Source organism: Anguilla rostrata, chromosome 2 (genome assembly GCF_018555375.3).
Source record: "Anguilla rostrata isolate EN2019 chromosome 2, ASM1855537v3, whole genome shotgun sequence".
Taxonomy (NCBI): Eukaryota; Metazoa; Chordata; class Actinopteri; order Anguilliformes; family Anguillidae; genus Anguilla; species Anguilla rostrata.
Window position 1 is genome coordinate 39193828 of NC_057934.1, and position 21207 is coordinate 39215034.

The 21207-nt window shown below is 41.8% G+C and overlaps 2 protein-coding genes across 4 annotated transcripts; one reads left to right on the top strand and one right to left on the bottom strand.

Moving 5' to 3' along the window:
- Positions 1-502: 502 nt before the first annotated feature.
- kif22 (kinesin family member 22) lies at positions 503-11661 on the bottom strand. The gene is made up of 13 exons (XM_064324566.1): positions 11508-11661; positions 8665-8860; positions 7915-8042; positions 7312-7466; positions 6982-7191; positions 5889-6273; positions 5061-5184; positions 4556-4676; positions 4085-4310; positions 3206-3291; positions 1077-1295; positions 932-991; positions 503-768 (listed from the first exon to the last, which is right to left on the bottom strand). Exons 2-13 carry the CDS (start codon positions 8856-8858, stop codon positions 739-741), a joined length of 1938 nt encoding a protein of 645 aa, XP_064180636.1. The 5' UTR covers positions 8859-8860; positions 11508-11661; the 3' UTR covers positions 503-738.
- On the top strand, positions 9618-14818 carry pagr1 (PAXIP1 associated glutamate-rich protein 1). 3 transcript variants are annotated; one of them, XM_064324657.1, is made up of 5 exons: positions 9618-9640; positions 12543-12726; positions 12822-13152; positions 14114-14202; positions 14455-14818. In XM_064324657.1, exons 2-5 carry the CDS (start codon positions 12546-12548, stop codon positions 14706-14708), a joined length of 855 nt encoding a protein of 284 aa, XP_064180727.1. In that variant the 5' UTR covers positions 9618-9640; positions 12543-12545; the 3' UTR covers positions 14709-14818. The 3 variants fall into 3 exon arrangements, with proteins under 3 accessions (XP_064180727.1, XP_064180725.1, XP_064180726.1); XM_064324655.1 differs by lacking the exon at positions 9618-9640 and adding an exon at positions 11850-12073; XM_064324656.1 differs by lacking the exon at positions 9618-9640 and adding an exon at positions 12080-12215.
- Positions 14819-21207: the final 6389 nt, after the last annotated feature.

Here is a 21207-nt window from a genome sequence, read left to right on the forward strand (position 1 = left end):
TCGCGGGCCTGCAAGTGATGACTCAGTCCCATCACAGCCAGCAATTAGTAGAGCCATAGATGCTGCTATCAGGGCTCTGACAGCAGCAACATTGTCAGGCAGTTCACTGATTTCCCTACCAATCAGAACCATCGGTCAGAACAAAGCTGCTTTTTAGGAGGATTGCAGGGTTGCTGGAGTTATTGATGGCACACACATGCTTGCCAAAGCTCCTTGAGAGAATGAGGAGATATGTCAACTGGAAAAGGTACCACAGTATCAACGTGCACTTCGTGTTCAATGGCCAGTATAGGACACTGGACCTTCAGTCTAAATTACCGGGATCAACACATGATTCAAGGGTACTACCCGAGAGTGGTCTCACTAATTTGAGCAGAATTATGTACCAGTTAATGTCCCACACCCCTCCTGATCTCATTTCACTGGCTATTGGTTACAGGTTGCATCAAGTTTAAAACCATGGTGACAGCATACAGGTAGAGAATAAAAAACACAGACCCAATTTGTACAAAAAGGGTTTATTTTAAAATGTTAAAAGCAAGATAAATGGTAAAATACTGTAGTAAAACACAGCAGACACCAGTCACAGTCAAACAATGGGCCCCAGTCAACTATTGCAGGGCGGACTGGTTAACAGAATTCCATGGGTACACCAAAAGGCTCAATGTTCTCACACACAAGCCAGCCTGCACAGCTACACACACACACACACACACTCACTCATATGCACTCACACACTCATTTCACAATTGTACTGAGAATGTTTGCCTGTGGAGAGGAGGTGGAAAAAAAGATAATTAGACACAGCAATCTGGACAGTTTTCCTTCATCAAAATTAATTGATTTCAATAAGAACTATATTTATCCCTCAAACAGATCGGCCAGTCATAATTACAACAAAGCAACCCAAACCTTGACCTCTTAATCTTACCTTGATAAAGGAGGAAAAGCGTTTGGCTGTGATTCCTTCAATCTTCTGCAAGTCCTCCACCTGGCAGAGAGAAGACTTTGAACAAGGCTGTCCAATGACCGTACTTTAGCTAATCAGACAGTGTGAAGACACAGCAGTAGTGTACCTGTGCAAACTGGCCGTGGACCTCTCTCCAGCCCATAATAAGCTTGGCCTTCTTGTCTCCAATGAGTTGCAATGATTTCACGTCCTTCAGGGTGCCAGAGTTGAGAATTTGCAGGATTTTCTCTCTAGACTTTTCCAGTACAGATGTGTCCAGATGGGATTCCCAATCGGTGTCAGAGACAGAAAATTCTTTACCCATGTTCTCTTTGCCATCCACAACCTGAGTGAGAAAGCAAGAGCCAGGTTAGGAACATCACAGTACACCGACAGTGGTCATTCAAGTACACACCAGATAAGAGTACAGTCCATTTCCCTTACAGGGGCAGTTCACCCAAAAGTGAAATTAAGGCATGTTTCCATTTACCCAGAGTAGTATCTGTCAAGTTTTTCTGAGATTTGACAAGTTTTAGATATCCGCACCAGCTCACCCCGATACAACGGCGCTCAAAAGATCCCTAGATTTTGTGGCCTCAAAGCGCCAAAAATTTTAATTCTAAAAACTCAACTCATTCGTCAATCTCTTTTCAAATATAATGCTATGATTACAGACGAACATCCACAGAGCGTAATTCAAGCACTGTTTCATCGAAAAGCATTCTACGAAGTACGTCAACTGTCTATATCTACATGAAGTCTACACCAAGTTTCAACCAAAGCACGCAAGCATTCTGGGGTGGTGTCAACATTGATAGTGTGCCTGAGTGTGCTGGCTGAGACTTTGTAACCCTTTCCAGACAAATCTCTCTAATACTTTTCCCCTCATCTGTTCTGGAATTTTTTTCATCATGACAGTGCGCTTGTAGAAACTCTGTGATGACCACTTCACTCTGACTGTAAGGTTCAATGTGAGTGAGGTTCAGATTCAATAGTGCAGACCGCAATCAAGCCTGGCGGTGTTCAATTTAATTATCGATTAAATTTGGTTGATCGAGTAACTAAGGGGGCAATTACTTGTTCCCATGGGTGAAATGGATGTTTCATAACTTTTTAAATTAAATACATGAAATAATAAGGTGTCTTGGCTATTGTCTTATTAAATTAACAGACATATTTAAAACAACATTGGGAGCAAACCAGGCCTGAATCTGGAAGCAGACCCCAGCCTTTGATCGCCACTTCCGATAGGACTCTTGTGCCATCATTCAAAGAAAGACACCCAAATTGACAACAGTTTTGCATAAACACTGCAATCAGCAAAACCCTGTGGCCCAAAACATACTAAACCAAGGCGTTGCTATGTCATCAACTGGCTGATTTACACAATGCCAAACCCAACAAAGCCAAAATATTTACAACAAATGCTGAAAAGCACAAGTTTGTCTAGTAACCACATACAGTCATACTGAAAGTTAAGTGAATTTTCTTAAAGCCTAAATGTATAATTATTTTCCAAACCACAGTTTTGCGAAATACATTCAAGAGTAATGTTTAATCAGCAACTTCTTAATGCATGACAGAAAACTGCAATAAATGTTCGGTAAGAGTTTCAACCAGCATTTACAAAGTTATAACTTCACCTTTCTAAAAAGAAAAGAAGGTATGTCTCAAGGATATTCAACAAAAATATTTATCTGATCAGTTTATTACATATTAAATTAATGCAAGAGATAATTAAACTTCCGTATTGCCCACGTTACTGTTAGGGGACATTTAGTAGGAAGAGGTTATTAATAAAAGCAACTAATGACAAGCATTGATGATAATATAAAGACCCACAAGTGCGCAGCCAAACCCAGTGGGGTATTTTCTGCTTTTGGATTACCAGGCTAATCGTGCACTGGGGAGATGGCACGTCTTTAGGGACTGCACAGACATGGTGCCAGAGGGCAATGAATGGAAATTATGTTTGCAGCCAATGCTGAAGTCAGCATGCCTTTTCTGGGATTGCTAGGGAATTTCCTTACGCTAAATCAACATGAACAGGAACGTGCAATTTATAAACATTCAGCATTCATCATCTGATATACCTGCGATATGCACAAAACTGAAGGACTCTGCATGTTTCTTGAATGTGATGTTTTGGGAATGAGGCCCATTCAGTACAGATTCTGCTTTTCAATTAGCAAGGCCTCAACTACAACAGAACATGAAGGCAAACTGCATTTAAAGTGACCCAAAGCAAGGCCTGACCTTAGCGTTTTGCTTATGCTTCAGGCTGGGACAGAGGGATGGTTTAAACACCACAGCACACTGCTGAATCGGCTGAACTTCGGACACTGAGAGAGACAGGAAGAGAGGGAGACATGCAGTATCGGAAACATTAGGCACAAGTTAACAGAATTAAAAATGCATGTATTAAAAAAATGAAGAACTACACCTATGAGCAGATGGTGCAGTTTTAATGCTTTATTGTAAAAACATTTTACAGATATTTCTAAATATTGTGCCTGCATCCTTGTTCCATCAGTTCTTCTGATATGCAATATTATACCATCCATAAGGGGCGACATAGCTCAGGAGGTAAGACCGATTGTCTGGCAGTCGGAGGGTTGCCGGTTCAAACCCCGCCCTGGGCATGTCGAAGTGTCCTTGAGCAAGACCCCTAACCCCTAACTGCTCTGGCGAATGAGAGGCATCAATTGTAAAGCGCTTTGGATAAAAGCGCTATATAAATGCAGTCCATTTACCATGCAACAAACAACCCAGAGCATGGAGAAACAATAGTGTAATTTGCTAAATGTAAACGAGTTAGTGGGGTTGTCTTCAAAGGCAGATGTACAATGTATGGAGGTAAGGCAGTTTTAGTTCTTGTGATATCCAGAGTTTACAAGAACCGATTAATTACAATTAACCGTTTTCAACTCTGCTGTGGCTTTACTGATCATAAACACAAATAAATAAATGGTCCTGTTAGCTGGCAAATTCTAACAACAACCTCTTATCACCAAACTATTCTTTTCAGATCAGACAAACATGTTAGTATTGGCAGGAAGATCACTACAGGCATACAAAATGCAGTTCCATTCAGCGGTAAAGCACTGTAGAGAATAACCACGTTGGGTTACTCACCCTGTAGAGGAGTCACCACTGCCTGCTGTCTTTTGGGCTTGGCTGCAGTGGACTGCTTCCTGTGCAGCGGAGGCAGATTGGTCCTGAACAGTCCTGTGTCCTTCATGGGCTCCACCCCCTTCTTAGGGTGCACCAGCCCGTCTTGGTCTTGCTCCTTTTGATCCACTGGAATTGCTTTGAAACCTTGCGCCTTTTTCTCCAGCTCCTTCTGTTTCTCTTTCAGTTTCTGCATGTAGGGAAAGTGCCACGTTTTAGTCATCAGCATTTTGAGAGTGACGAGAACATCTATCAAATGAATGGAGACACGTTATACTTCGGCTTGTAGTAGATTGCCTAACAATTGCTTGAATGTTACCACTGAAAAAAAAGAATGGTACCACCACTCAAATTTTTAAAGAGAAGTTACAGAAATAAGACAGTCCAAGCTCCCAGTTTTGTTCCCACAGCCTACGTATGCAGTCATTACTGTACCTGGATCTCTTTGCGGGACTGGGCAACAGTCTTTAGCAGGTTGAGTCTCTCCCTCTCTGGGGATCCCATCATCAGCTTCTCCAGTGCTAGCAGCCTGCTCAACACAGAGGAGCCTGTAGGGCTGAGACGAGGAGGGGGAGTGGTTAGCACAGAGCAGACACGTCAATCAACTGCACAACACTGCATGTACACACACAAAAAAGCAGTGCTCAAAACAGTACCAAAACAGACTAAGAAAATGACAGATGGGCGTCCGTCCCTCCACCCTCAGTTTTGGATCTAGAACCACTGTGAGCCAGCACTGGGGAGCAGGGACATTGCTTACTGTCGGCAGAAGCTACTCGTGCGAAGGCCACAGCATCGGCTAGTAGAGACAGAGGAGGAGGAAGACTAATGTGACATGTACAGTGTCCAGCTCAGAAAGGCTGCAGAATGGACCTTTCCAGTGAAAATGAAGTACTAGGCATAAAATAGTGTGGGGAATTCCAGAGATGGACCGTTATACCTGGGTGGCTGTGATGGCACAGGGTTTTCCTCTTGTTCTTCGTGCTGCCTCTCCTTAAACCTCTTCTTCTGTGGCTCAGTCGCTGCTTCGGAAGCCGGTTCCTGCCTGGCCCTCTTCCCAGATTCTAAGACACAACACAGCATGTAAGAGGTTAACTAATATGCTTTATTATGGCCTTGGGCAGCACTTGAGTGGAAAAAAATGAGTTTGGGATGTTTACTGTATTTGATTTGTGTTGTCTGGATGCCAGTTCAAACAATATTCAAACTTGGCCTTAAACAGACCTCATTCCAAACTTAAATATTGACTCAATTTAGGCCGGAAACATACCCATATGCAAGTACGTGAACGCAAATGACAACCCCAGACCAGCACACCACAAATGCATGTCCTGGTTGTGCATACTCAACTTGCGTTATGTTCATGTGGAGGTAATAAACCCAACAACTGAGCGGAAGACAGCTTCATCCTGATGTTATCTGCTATAATGCCCCTCTCTGCGATGCTTGACACTGCAGGTCTCGCTGGCGTTGCATTAAGAATTTCAGATGACACATTTAAGAACGCAACTACGTGTGAAACCAACTTAGCTGCGTAGCCTGAAGAGTCTGCGTTTGCGTACATACATAGGGTATGCTTCCAGCCTTATACTGCAACATGGAACTGCAACACTAGCTAAGCATGTGTTAATTACCTACACAAGTCAAAACTGTGTGGTAAGAATAAGCCGCATGCACTCAAGGAACAAATGACAGAACTCCACAGCCTTACTAAATCCCACCTCATAACAGTACAAACATGCTCCTGTGTGCATTCTGTGAACCTCACCATTGCTGGACACAGTCTCTCTCACAAACGGCTTGTTGACAATGAGCTTGGACTTGGCAGCGAAGTTGAGGGCACTGAAGGTGTCGAAGTAGTACTTCTGCTCAGGGGCAATGTTGGTGATCATGATGGAGTGGGCGGAGCCCCCCAGGGAGTCCTGCAGCAGGCGGGTCAGTTTGCTGTCCCTATAAGGCACACGGCCAACGCCCAAGTTGAGAGAGTCCACCACTTTGCTGAGGGTGAAGAGGGACAGGTTAATGGCTCCGCTCTCCTTCAGCCGCAGACCCTGGTTGCCGGTGCGACGGTTGTCCTCGGAGCCGGCCAAGTCCACCAGGTACAGTTTCCCTGTCTGCTGTCGGTGAGGGGGAACACGCTGGGACTTCTCCACCTTGAGAAGAGAAAATGGAACATTTCATCAAGAGTTGTTTCTCTCTGACAAAGTTTATCATGGGATTTGCACAACACGGCAAGAACAATATGCATCTCTGAGGTCCTACTGTACGGTTAATTGATTGGCCCTGACAGTGTTTGTGCAATTTGATGGGTATTTCGATAATTACAAGATGATCTGTTGGCTCGTAGTAGCTGGTGTGAAGGTCATTGAAAATACTTCTAAACAAAAAAATAAAAAAATTAAAAAAAAATAAAAAGTTGTTTAAAGAGAAAACTGGTAATGTACACATGTACATCATCTGGAGGAATAATGTTGCAGTACTGGCTGCTTTGGAGTCTATACAGCCAAAATATACTTAGTTGCACATAAGAACTGTCTGGGACAATCAACATACAATAAAAATGAAATACAAAAAGAAAAAACCAGAAACTGGTTTTAAGAGTACAATTTGGCCTTACTGGACACCAAGCCCATATTCCACATGTACATCCAACACACTAGTTGGACATTTTCTTAATAAGAATGTGGGTTTGGATTTGGTTCTGAAGCTCACCACCCATCTGACTGGGTCTTCAGTTATAGAACCATCACAGATTATACACCATGTTCAATTAATACAAGTTATCCATTAGCACTAACAGAAGGTGAACACTGCTGAGCACCGAGACAGAATGGTGAGCCAGGGGCAAAGGGGGCAGGCACCTTGATGAGGAGGATGGCGTGACTGCGGCTTGACCGGTGATTGAGCTTGGTGGAGGCAGTCGTGCGATTTAGGCTGGCAGGGATGAAGTGAGTGTGGAAATCCGAGAAGGAAGAGAGTGTCGTGTGGGTCAAGCCGGGGATGAAGATATTCCTGTCCTTGTCCTCACGGATAGGCAGGTCCTGTGTGCTTGGCGATAGCAGGTCCAGCACCTGGAAGAATGTTAATTGTGAAACTTATATCAATGTTTTTTTTTTCTTTTCTTTATTGCTGGGCTTAAAGGATGCTCATGTTCGTAATACAAGCCACCAATGCCATCAGAGAATAAGCACCTTCTCGTTGTAGATCTCAAGGTAGGACATGCCAATTGTGTAGTCCCAGTCATCTCCTGCTTTCTCCTGCGCTCTCACAAGCTGGAACACCTCCCTCACAGCTCGTGGAATAACCCCTGGCTGCTCCTGAGTGCCCAGCATAGTGTGGGTCTTACCTGGGACACGACAGTGGAGGCAAGATAAGAACAGTATATGTAGATTGAAAATTGGGGCAGACACAGAGAGGGTGCTGGTATATTATTCATCCCATATCCTGTCAGTTTGAATCAAAGGCATGCTTTGTCACGCTTGCTATATATCTAGGTTGAGCACAATGCACAAGACAAGTGACAACTGACTGGAAACGAATAGTCCATATTCAAGAGTATCACGTTAATTCATGACACCTCATTGGTTAATTATAAACACAAATTTATGTGGGTGCACAGTGGTAACTCAAGAGAGGGGATTTGATAACCGATGCATTTGGATTCAGTACCCTAGAACTGACAGGACATTACAGTGCCTCTTCATAGTGAGACAAGAGAATGGGCAGGGACACACTAGGGCGGGAACAAAGGTTCAGAAATAAACACATGAGCACATAAGATTGGAAAGCAGTACCAGCTCCAGTGGGTCCATAGGCGAAGACACTGGCGTTCTGCCCATTCAGGATGTGAGGTAGGATGGGCTTCACCGAGGTCAGAAACACCTCCTGCTGGGTTGTCTGCTCCCCATAGAACACATCAAATCTAAAAGACATTAGCTCACTTTTTAATCTCCTTTTCAAATCCGGTTAATTTTTTTGTACACTTGTTTCTCCTTTAACAACGATTTAACATGATCAGGATTTAAAGTGTCATGTGGCCTCTTCTTGCTGCTAATATGTAGTAGATACATTCACTCAATTGCAAAATTCAAACAGCAATATTCAGACACATTCAGGTTTTAGTGATAGTGTGTATGAGGCGTTAGACTACAAGATTAAACGCTATGTATTGCTAATAAAGTTATGACAAACGAAAGCTAGCACAAGTATACATCAACTATTGCCATCTATGAACTTTTGTGAACAAATGGCAGTAGGCCTCCTATCAAATTTACCACGAATGAACAGACTTATGAATTATTATCACTAGTGTTGAATCATGCACACAAGTTGACAGGGGTGAAGGTTACAAATTCAATGTTCTTCCCAACTTTTACATCAAATTAGAAATCATAACAGTTCATCTCCCGTTTTTACAGTCTCCCATTGCCAAAGGAAAATTTACTGGCAGTTACACAGACCAAGACTGACACTACAGGACAGCAATGAAAGGAAATGCAACAGCTGCATACTTAGGCAATACAACAAGGACAAAAGACACTTACTGGTATTGCAAGGTCTCTGTGGAATTTCTCCAGTTAATTATCTCCAGACTCTGTGGCCCCAGGCCCCTGACACAGGCCCCTTCAGCCTTCTCGTCCTGCTTTTCCATGTAGGGCCTTAGTCGAACCGCTACCCTCACCCTGGACGTCCGCTTTGAGCCTCCAGCAACATCACTCACAGCCACACGCTGTGCCATGGCTGGGAAGAAAGGAAGGCAGGGGGGAATCTGATACATATTGCTAAGCAAAATGAAATTATAATCACCTTCCCACCGGAGGGGTAAAAAAGGCACTTCAACTATATAACGTTAAGCACTGAATAAACAACATATAAAAGCACTCAACTAACTTAGCTAGCTGTTGCTAAAAAATAATGACAGAATTAACCCTTGTACTAGGTGCATCCCTAAGTGCAGTTACAGCATTGACATAGCATAAATTCACCGCTGTCCACATTTTTTTCCAATAGATACAAAATATTGAGTGGGGTCTGTGGGATGCACAGACAGAAATGATGCACACTGAATGAGCACAAAGCACATACAAAAAAGCAAAATAAGAAAGATAAATTGTTTTGTTCATTAAAGAGACTTAGTAAAAGTACTGTAAACGGTTTAAAAATGCTAACATCGCATGCAGTGTTAACAATACAAATTAACACGACTTGAAAAATGCAACCAATTGTGATGTTAACACAAATTTCATTAAAAACAATATGCCTGGATTGTTAAGCAAGTTCCTGAGCAGCCCAGAAGAATCCGCTGGTGGACTGCGCATAGAGGAACGCTTTTTGGGTTAATTGACATCCTGGCACTTCGGTGGCGCTACTCGTACGCTCCGGTTCTGATGGGACTCCAGAAGACTACCTCATTGCTCCAGTCCTCCAAGTCTGCCAAACAGATACAGCTACTACGTGCTACGACTGCGGTTCGCAGTCAACGGGCCAAGTCTTCAAGAAACTAATTTGTCCACATATACTGTGCGTTTTTTATGTGGATAAGTGCAACGCGATAGTATCAACGTAACTTCATTTTGTATACCCTAAATTTTAGAATAATATTAGATATATCGCCCAGTCCTAGGTGAAGTGTGTATAACTTTTGGGTGAAACTTTATTTTAAAAAACTATATTTAGCTAACTAGTTAGCAAGTCAACTTGCTATGCAATGTAATGTAATGTCAACGCCATAGCGTTAGCCACGTCGAAGAGTGGTTTCACTCAAGCGCTCTAACTAACCCACTTTTGATGCGTTTTGCTTATATAGCTTGCTCTGTGAACCATTAGATTTCCGTCACGACAATTAGTTTCCATAACAGTTTTTCCCGGCTTACGGTGCTTTGGTCTTTGATGGGCCAGTGTCCGACCTTTATCAGAACGTCGTTAGCGAGTTAGTTAAGCCGGGCACCCACCGCACGCGTCGCGTATGCGTCGCGTAAACAGCAGGGCGAAGCAGCACGGCGCGACGCGTAGGGTGTCTCCACTGGTTCCGTTTGTGTCGCGCAAAGGCTTGCGTAAAAGCTATATATTCCTAGTAGCTCTCGCAGTCTGCAGTGGGCTTTTACATCGTGTATTTCACGTTTGTTCACGACTGTTGATTATGGGTTAAGTGAATACTTTGGTGAGAGACCTTTTTCAGTTTGTTAATTTGGTAATATTTCGTTAACTCGTAAATAGCCTACGTGAGAAAGTAAACGCTTTCAAGAAGTACCATAAACTTAAATCGCAACGTAGCCTGCATAACAATCAATCTCAAACTGTATTAATTTATTTGCTTGGTTAACAAGCGTGCCAATTTCATGAAGAATATGTAATGATCATAATAATAATAAATAATCCGTAATCAACCATTGGGAATTCCCGTGTTGTCTTGTCATTCACGTCAAAACATTTATAGGATCATATTTAGTAAAATCAGCTAATCATGAAAAAGACAGTAACAGTTTAATCTTGAAGAGATATGAACACCACAACGCCATGAACACCGGAAGCTTTGAAGTACAAGTGCGATAGGCTACGTCTTTCTGTGGTGTATTTTCAAATTTACCCCACCCCCTCCGCAAAATAAGACAGCGAAACTAAGTTTGCCTTTTCCCCAGGTTCCAGTTATTTATTTATTTTTACAAAACGAAAAGGCTTGTATTTTTTTTTTTGGTGCTTATAAAATATCTGGGAGGTAACTAGGGACACACCCCCAGTAATATAAGGATGAAATATAAATCAGAGCATGTATACCTAGCATTTTAGAGCATATTTCTGTGTATAAACAGGCCATCGTGACGCGCGACAAGCCGAAAAAATAGAACTGAAGCGAAAAACTACGCTTCAGTTCGCTTGTGTCGCGCGAGCTTCGCAGCCGGTACGCGACGCGTTCGCATCTGGTGGAGACGACGTCGCCCGCTGCCGTTGTAATAACAGTACTTCAACTACGCTTCAGTTACGCGCGTAATACGCGCGTAGTGCGCTCGCGGCCGATACGCGTGCGGTGGGTGCCCGGCTTTATACTGATAGGAAAGATAGCTCGTGCCGTGACAGTGCTGCGATCGTAAACTGGGTAGTCATTCAAACAATTCAGTAGACGACTAGTGCAAGTTATCGAACATTTCCAACATGCCCGTAACGTTACAACCTATTTTTATACAGTATGGTTACAACTCAAATTGTTCGTATACGCGTGTAATCTAACGTGTTATAGTAAACTAGCGTCTCTCCAGTGCAAGTGTAAACACATTGCATTTTATCCAACGAACAACCAGGTACTTAAAAGGGTTAAATTAGTCTAACCTACGTTTGTTACTCCGCCATTTATTTGAACAGCCAGCCTAGCGCATATAAGGAAGACGCTTACCTTAAAGTTTGTCTGAACAGCTGATAACTTCAGGGGTTTTAATTTCTGTCGATGTAAAATAACAAACTTGGCTATCGTGCAAGGAACAAACCTTAATCATTTATATCCACCGTTGTTGCGCGAGGGCCTCCCATCAAATATTTTTCAAATGTTGGAGCGTCAAGCGTCGAACGCTAAACTAACCAATAGACTCCCACGATAGAATACGTCAGGACGTACACTTCCGCCTACATATCTTAAATTCTAATGTAAATGGCATTAAATAATGTTAAATGTTCATATACAATTGTAATAGAATAATTACACATGTCCGCAAATTATATGGTTTAAAATAACGCAAACAAATTATCACAGTTAGTCAAAATCACACAAATATCACAGAGCATAGCAAGGAAGGCCAACTTCACGTATATAAAATGGCGCCATGTTTACATTTGTTCGGACAGACATTCTGGTGCTAGCTAGCTAACGAATAAAAAAAATTGTACGTAGACAGTATAAGTGACTTCTAGCTACATACACAAACTGCGAAACAAAAGGGCTGTACTCCTAACGTTTAAAACGAGGTCAGTTTTCAAGATTATTTTAAAAAGCGAATGTTACAGTAAACCGAATGAAGCTCTACTACTAGCAAACCAGTCACGGCAAAGTTAACGTTAGCCAATTTTAACATGGATTACAACGTCAGTTACTGAACAAACTCGCCATGTAAGCAAGACACAAGTTTGTGTGTTTATAGTGAAAGTACACACGAGTAATTAGCTAGTTGAAAACTGCTAACACGTAACTGTCTAGCTAATAACCTAAATCACGGGGAATGGGATTCGCTAATGTTACATACGAATGCGTTTTGGTCGCTACTCTTAATTTTTAAGATAGTTCGTAAAAATTTAAAAGCAACCTAACGCGTCAAAGCTTAATTTGGTCTGTGTCATTTATGGTACAGCAATGTCGCGTAATCACTATTATAATACTTAAATTGGTCGCTTGTAGTTTTTACTCTATTTTGCATGAACTCTTGATATTTATTTTAAGTTGATGCAGTGCCAGAGTGCAGAAGCAGCAGACTCTTCCCTGAGAGATGGAATGGAGTCTCTGGGAGTTAAGGAGGAAGATAAGGCTGCGGTTATGAGACAGGATGAAGATGATACTAAGGGAAAAGAAGGGATGGATGCAACAGCTGGAACAAATGAGGACAGAGCTGAAGATAAAGAGAAAGGTATGGTTTTATATTGATGGTTTTAGATCGATGGTTTTTTGTATCTGCAAAACTAAATTCCCCACTTTCTCACCCTCTAACCTTTTTTCTGTTAGATGGTGACAATGATGAAGATGCCATGGAGGAAGAAGAGCATGAAGAAAGAAAAGAGGAAGATGGGACAGAGGTGGAGAGAGATACCGAACAGGAAGAGGAGGATTGGGAGATTCCTTGTAGTGATGAAGAGATCGAAAACCCTAAAAACTGGACACCACCACCTGCTGAAATTAAGCGACTGTATGAAATTTTGGCCAAAGGGGAAATGCTGGAACTGAACTGGATTCCTCTCCCCCGACGACCCCCTACCCCACAGCAAACCCCCTCCCCAGAGAGAGATGATGATTCTGAGGAGGAGAGGGAGAGAGAAAGGGAGGAGAGAGCACGCAAGTGAGTAATAGACTAGAGGTTTTTTTTTGTTTTTTTTTTACTTCTTTGCAATATGTGATGAATTTGCTTACATCAGGGGTTCCTAAACTTGGTCCTGGGGCCCCTTGTGTATGCTGGTTTTCGTTCTGGTTAAATCGCAATCCCAGAATATTAACAAGCTGTTATTTTTTTCTTAACTGGGTACTTTTCTCGTTCAGAGGGATTATTTACCCTCTTAAGCCAAATTATGTCAGAAATAGCTATGCATGCCAAAGAATAAAATTCCCATGTACATATTGTGCTTATTGTGTTATATTGCAAACAATTGCATAAAAAGAGGCAAAACTTCAAATTAAAGAATCAGTAGGCTCCTAACTGGTGAATGTGTGGACATGAAGTCAGAGACAAAGCAAATGATTATGAGTGAAACCTGCACATATGTTTAAAGAAAAAACAAGAAAGAAATTAAACACGTGTGTGACAACCTAATTAGGAGCCTGTTGATTTCCCTCTGTCTTTCTTTTTTTTTTTTTGGTTCAAAAAAGTTACCTCTTTTGATGTGATTGTTTGCAATGTAGTGCAATAACATAGGAATTTTATCCTTTGTGGAGCAAAACTATTTCAGACATAATATGGCTTAAGAGGGCAAATAGTCCCCCTAAACAGGAAAAGCACCAAATTAAGAAAAATTAGAAGCTTGTTAAAACGATGGGATTGTGATTGTGGTCGGAACAAAAACTAACATTGGGAGGAGGGGGTGGGGGGACTGAGTTTGGGAACCACTCCCCTATATGTATGTGATTAAATGTAATTTTGCTCTCTTTCATATCTCAAAGCTTGTTTTGCGAGACACCATACTCTGCAGATATGACAATACTGCACTTGTACATAGTTAAAATATAGAAGGCTAGTAGACAAATTACATGACCACAACCTCTTCTTTTTAATGTATTCATCACAATGTTTTTTCCTCTTCTCTCAGAGCTCCTTCCCCCACTGAGTTTGATTTTGATGATGACCAAGCTTCTGTGACACCCAAAACCAGCTACATCCATTGCCGCACAAAACGAGGTGATGAGCTCTATTTGTCAGTCGGGTCACGAGTCCCTCTGTGCACGGCAGGAGTTTCCATTTCTGCCTCATCAACATCAGGTGTCCAAAGATGTCACATACGTTTGTGTTCCTGTATTCTCACCCAGAAAGATGCTATTGTGGCTGACAGGGTCTGTTTCCCAGTACTGAACGCGTAAGTTAGTGAATGTGCTGCGGTGTCCTGAGTGCACGCTGGCTATGGATGCTGATGATCTCGTTTCTCCACCGCAGGGTCCTCCGCTCGTTCCGCGGTGCGAAGGGAGGCCAGGCTGGACAAGGTGCTGTCTGACATGAAGAGGCACCGAAAGATCGAGGAGCACATCCTCAGGACAGGCCGTGACCTCTTCAAAAGCGAGAACGGGAGGGCAGCCGGAGGAGGGGAGAGGCAGGCCCTCTCTCCCAACTCCCAGAGAGAAAGGGAAAAGGAAAGGGAGAGAGACAGTGACCCCAGTACGATCTTTTCACCCAGACAGAGGCGTTATTGAGGCTGAGAGACAAACTGAGGGAGTCCTCAGGTCTTACTTGCCAAACCAGTGGTTTGTACTTGTAAATAATGTTTTAATTATTGATAGTTAAAATAAACCTTTTACTGAAATTGGTTATCTTGTCTCTTATCTGTCACAATGTGCTTGAGTCTGTGTTTGGGTATTTGCGTTCACTGAAATCCAGTGATGCTTTACATTCGAAAATGGTCATTCTTGAATGAACAATTGTAATTTAAATGCAACTTACATTCAAGTTTATGTATAAAAAATAACTGCCATGATTGATCAGCCAAAATGTTTTTATTTTGTGTTTCAGTGGAACAAGGATATGTATTTAGAGAAGGCATGTATTGTTTTTTCCCTCCAATGTTACACCAACAGCTATAGCTCTCAAAGCAGTCTAAAAAATGAGCGTAACTTGCATATATGGTTAGTTCCTTCCCATCTGATTGCATTAACATGATTTGGCATTTATTATAACAATTCATTACCCATGTTTGTATTATGTATATAGGACGAGTGGGACAGTGGGTAAGAACTGCATGTAACCAGTCGAGGTTCATCCTCGTAGGCACACTTGCGTTGTACCTTGAGCAAGGTACTTAACCGCATGCTTCAGTATATATCCAGCGTATAATGATACAATGTAAGTGCATGTAAAAAAAAAAGAAAAAGTTGTGTAGTCTCGGTAAGAGCGTCTCAATGCTGTCAATGTAATGTAATAATGTAATTGGACTATACGATTCAAGCTATACTGATGAGATCCCCTGCTTCTCTCTTTTCTATACCAAATCAGTCAAACCACTTTCATGTGTACTGGCTATTATAAATTAAGGCTTAAAGAGATATTTGTTCAGAGTTTGGTCTTCCATCTCATTTCATGTTGATCTCACTATCCATTTCTCCTTTCCTTCATGTGTTTTCACTGCTGTCCCTCCTTTTCTCCACCTCACCAGAGCCCCAGCAGGCCATTAGCACACACTGCCAAAGCACATCATTATTAACAGTGAAAGATGAATATAGGCACTTCCACAAACTGAAAGCCAGACTGATGACTGGAGGGAGAATATTAATGACATTCATAGGAGTTGTACATTTCATTTTAAATGGCAGCAGATAAATCATGTAGGAAACGTATGAAATGTCTGTGGATACATGCGTAATATTGTCCGGAGGTCAGTGATTAGCAGAGAGGTGGACGCGAAAACAGACTAATAATGACTATAGCAATGGTATGACAGTTCTGTGAATCGAACTTAACCTGCCTGGACTGAGATGCCATGGGAGGCCTACCAGTAACTGCATGTAATTAAACATGCATCATTAAAAATACATCATCAATGCGGGATTGTATAAATATAAATATGCCATGTGTGTGAAAAAGAAGACATTGTTTTGTGTTGTGTTATTTTTACACATTGTGTAACAGGCGAAGTTAGCACTTACCTTGCTTGTTTGTATTCCATTTTTTTCAATGACTATAGAATCCCAGAGGTATCTTTTGACAGTGTAGTCCTGGAATGAGCATTCTAACTCAACCAGTGAAAGCTAGAGGACCCATAATAAGGGTGTAGCTTCCATGCACTGAAATTTATGTTTTCTTTTTTTGTGAAGTATATTGTTTTGTTGCACCGTGAATATTATGCTTATGAGCGGAGTCAGCACACATCTTGAAAATAAACCTTGGTGATGGGAATTCCTCAACTCTCAGGTGCTTATTTACTCCAAGTGCCGAAATTCTAACTGGTACATTGACTCTAAAAAGAAAGCATGCTTTCTCTTCCCCAGAATTTCCCAGCAGATACATTTACAGCCACATTTAGCCATGGGCCCAAACCAATTTCCATCAGCAGCAGCTGAAAAGTATTCACATACTGCACTGAGGCCGAGTCATGTTAGGCCACCTTGCAGCTAAGTATTATGATGTATGAGGTTGGACGTCTTTGTAAAGGTCGACAGTGCCAAAAAGAAACAAGGCAAAAGTCTAGGTGGTAATGTTAGGAGTGGACAAATGCTGTTAATACATATCCCTCCCAAAAGAGAGGGTTTGAATTTGGTTGGGCATTGGAGTGTCGCATTACCTGCGGCTCAAGTCTAGCTCTGGCCACTTCCTTAAGTGTGTCACTGCCCAAACTAGCCACAATTTCCTTGAGGTGACCAATTTCAGTTTCTGTCAATTTCTCCTGTCACTCCATCTCCAGCGTATTCATTTTCTCCTCGTATGACAGCTCCTGTTCCCTTGCCCTTGAAAGGTGAGCCAGCTCTGCGTCCTAGGAAGAGGAGAAAATGGTAAAAGCATATGCATACATTGGCTGATGGGACTGACCACTAACAAATGCAATATTACTGAAAGAGAATCCAACAAACACTAAAGACATTATAAAGCTATTGGAGCATGGTGTTTCAACACATGCATACACACACAGATTATAGTATTTATGCATATACTCCCACCATGCTCCATGAACAGAGAAGTATACTGTAAATACCACTCATTTATAGCAGTTTTCCAGGGTCAAATGAAGTGTTGTGACTCACAGCCTCAATCATCTGGAGCCTCAGCCTTCAGCTTGGCCTCATTCACAGCTGCCTCTCCCTGAAAAAGGTCCACCTCAGCTCTGCAGCTCTTTCCACTGCAGTGCTGAGAGAGCGAGAGATACATTGCTCTGACACAATGTTAACACTGTAATACAGAGCAAGATATGCTGAGGATGCTCAGAAAATCTAGTGTGTGAGTAGCATTAGATCTCACATCTCTCCCTGGTACCCTCTTAGCAGCAGGGGTGAATTATTTCTGGGTTGTAACGGAGCAGCAAGTGCTGCAGTTATCCCTGAGAGCCTCCAGCTCCAGCAACTCTTTCCGGGCCCTCTCAGCCTCGGCCTGATCAGTGATCTTCTGACTCTCCAGATGGCCCTTGGTTTCAAATGCACTGCCTCATGGCTGGAGGAGAGGGGAACAATATTATTACGATTGTAAAAGAGAGAATGATAGTAATGGAAAGGCAGTGTGAGCAGCAGGTGCAGAGAAAGAAAGCAAAATGGGCACAGACCGGGCAGCAGTCTCCTGTGAGTTGGTGGTGATCTCGATGGCCAGCTAGTCAGTCTTCTGCAGGGCATACCAGGTTCTCTGGTCCACTGGCTCCTCAGATTGGATGTCCACACTGCTGATAACCAGCCTATTGAGTTGGAATTCTAAAAAGAAAGAGGGGTTTGTGCATGTTATAAAATGGTAGTGGTGAATGCTTTCGATGGTGCTGTACATGCCTTTCTCATAGGGCTCGTTGATAAACCATAATGATAATTATGGAATATTTATTTTCCTGATACAGGAGTAAACCTCTAAACTTCAGAGGCCATGTGAAATGCTTTCAGGAAAAACATCCCCCACTATCTATTGGGCATTGATATGACAGCTATTCAGGAGCAAGGTCATACAGCTTCCATATGATCATGTTATGTGTTTTAGTTGATCACATGGAAGCTGTTTTTCCATGCCAAACTGAATTTAAATCATGTTTAAAAACCTAGATGGTAGTCTAGCCAGCTGCCAGTTTATCATTAAAGCTACATTTTTAAATGATTTGTCTTCAGTAGCCAGCTCTTTGCCTATATGGATCAGAGTCAATCATTAAATCTCTTTAATGATACAATCCTAAATAGCACACAGAGGCACCTTGTATTGTACTGTTCAGGTCTGCAAAAAAGTCTATTCATTAAATGAGTGCAATGATCAGGAAAGGTCAAAGTGGCATCCATTATTCTTATGGTGAAAAGGTCATTTATTGACACATCCCTGAAGTCTCACATGCATCACACATGCAAGTTCAATCCATCCTTAATGAAACTAAAAAGAGCAGAAAGAATTGTGGGCAATGTAGTGCCAATGCGTCAGATGCAGGACCCCACAAGTTGGATATCTAGACAACCACAACTCTGTTCAGACTTCAGCAAGTCCAGTTCTGTTTTTTCCCACTTGCAACATAGCTTAAACGATTTAGAAGTGTGAACACCTAAAAATGACATGGAATTGCATCTTCACTTCTGATCTGTGCCACATCTAGCAATGCAATTTGCAAGGGATTTGCGACTCAAATCAGAATTATTCAAACCATGTGTGCATTTAGATTGCCAGTTGTGTGGGGTATGCTCTTAATCAAAGACACAATTAGTACATGCCCTGCCCAGCCAGAAGTACAGCAGCAACAGCGTAATGTATTCATAATTAAGCGCAGTGGCAGTATTGTTAGGTCACTTTCAAAAATAAATATCAAAAGTAAAACAATCTGATCTGAAAACCAATCTAAATGGAGGATTAAAGCCTGAATTCTGAATGTAGTCGTGACTTTTTACAAATTCAAGAAAAATCCATAAAAAACAATAAGATTGACTTATGTTGAGGTTCCCTCTTAAATGTAATTACATGTGGTAGCACATAATGTACATGATATCTATGATCTTTTCATTCATTGAGAAACTCCACAAGTAAACAGTCCCCTATCATATCAAAACAATACAGACTGGAAAACATTTTCCACAGAAATAAAGAACCTTAGCTACTCATATATAGTAACATTATATAAATATGCCCAGATGACCCCTGAATCAAACTTTTGGAATACTGGACTTGAGAAGGCTAACATTAAACTAATTAAAACTGCTCATCCAGCCTAACTACAAACTATAGCTACATATCTTACTACGTTTACAAGTTGGCTTCCTAATTGCCTTGCTATGTGCACCCGAGGATGGATAAAATAATTTAGGTATGTTCATGCCTTCTTTACTATTCTGAAAGTTTGTGTCGACAGTGTTGCACTCTTCCCAGGAGTTAGGTTTTGTTCCCGTTTCCTTGTCTACCTCCTAAATCAAATGTTATTGTTTGGCCAGTTAACACATCCGAACACTGAACCTGAATCAGAGTTAGGCTTTGTGGAATGTCCATCACTCTGATGAGGGTTAAAATGGCTGATCATGGCACATATCGCATAAAGCCTACATTTTCCAGGCATGGTTGTGATCACAGTAACCTGCAACTGCAACTTTCAATGGCTGCTTCATTGTGGTATGACTCACTTACACACAGTGCTCGCAAAAAAAACCGTGTTTCACAATTGATTGTCTCTCAATGTTGTTATTACACAATATTCACCTTGGGGGGAATTTTTTTTTCTTTTTTTCCATTTTAACTACTGTAACTTCAAGACAGTACCATGAAAACTCATGAAACTTTTCAGGCTAGTAATGATTGGCAGAAACTGATAACCATATGAATGACGCTGATGCTGTGACACTGGTACAACCACATTCTCTTAGGTATATAGATTTGAAATTTTGCACATATTTCCTTCTCCTCATGACCAGGGTTACCATTTTTCCACAAAGCGGTTTTCTCACCTGCATTTCAGTCATCCTTCAGCATGAGGTCAGTGCCTTCTTTGATCACAGGTGTACATTTGGATCACATTACATCTCCACAGAGATCAGCAGAGGAGGTCGGTAGAGCCTTTTTTGATCACAGGTGATAATTACCACATTACACCGCAGTCATCCATGTTGATAAATCAATTGCCTCTTAAAAATGATTGACAGCAATGTTCCCATGCTGACACATGCTGCATTCAGTTTGGTGATTAGAACTGTAGGACAAAGTGTACTCCTTATCAGACCCCCAAAGGAAGGCAGACTGTGTTTACAGTGCTGACAGGGAGTCAGCAGGTTTTGATAAAGAGACAGTGCACAGTCACAGAACATTTGTACAGGATCAGCATTATGTAAACCTTAGGTTCTCCATAATATAGCGTAATCATGTTTGGTATTGTTGGAAAGCCGATGTTATGAGGAACAAGCTAATGTCTTTGGTGGTGTGGTATAGTGGGCGCTGACTAAAGATATTGATACCCATGGGTCAGCATCGAGCCAGATAACAAAGGTTAGCGTAAGCAGGATCATTTATGTTGTTTTGTTGAGATTGTATCTCTTTTGATGACATGGGGTTTTTATTTCACCCTTGGGTAAATCAGGGGAACAGTGGAATGGTTCGAGCAGACTCGTCAACACGATCTCCTGCGCACCATTTGTGTATAGTCCTCCCACTACACACACATTTTGCACCATTGTATATGGCATTATTGAACACACTGTGCAATAAACTGCATTCACTTTAACCTGGCATTCCTTTGACACTTACCACTGCATACCTAGCAGTGTTAAGGTCCTAACATACACATAGAACTCAGGATATCTGCTCCCCATAGTCACTAGCCTATGCACTAGTGTTGCAAGGTACACAATTATATCAATGCAGGCTACACAAGCCAGAGGCTTGATCTGTGTCTTCCAAAATAGATAGCGATCTGTATAGAGCCACACTATTGCTGGATCATTTCCAGTCTCCTTCTATGTAAACCTGTTAGCAGAAAGAAAAGGTTCATTATTTTGGAGTCAGATAACCAAGATATCTTTAAATTAATCCCGTTCCAGTCGTAAGACTACAAGAATT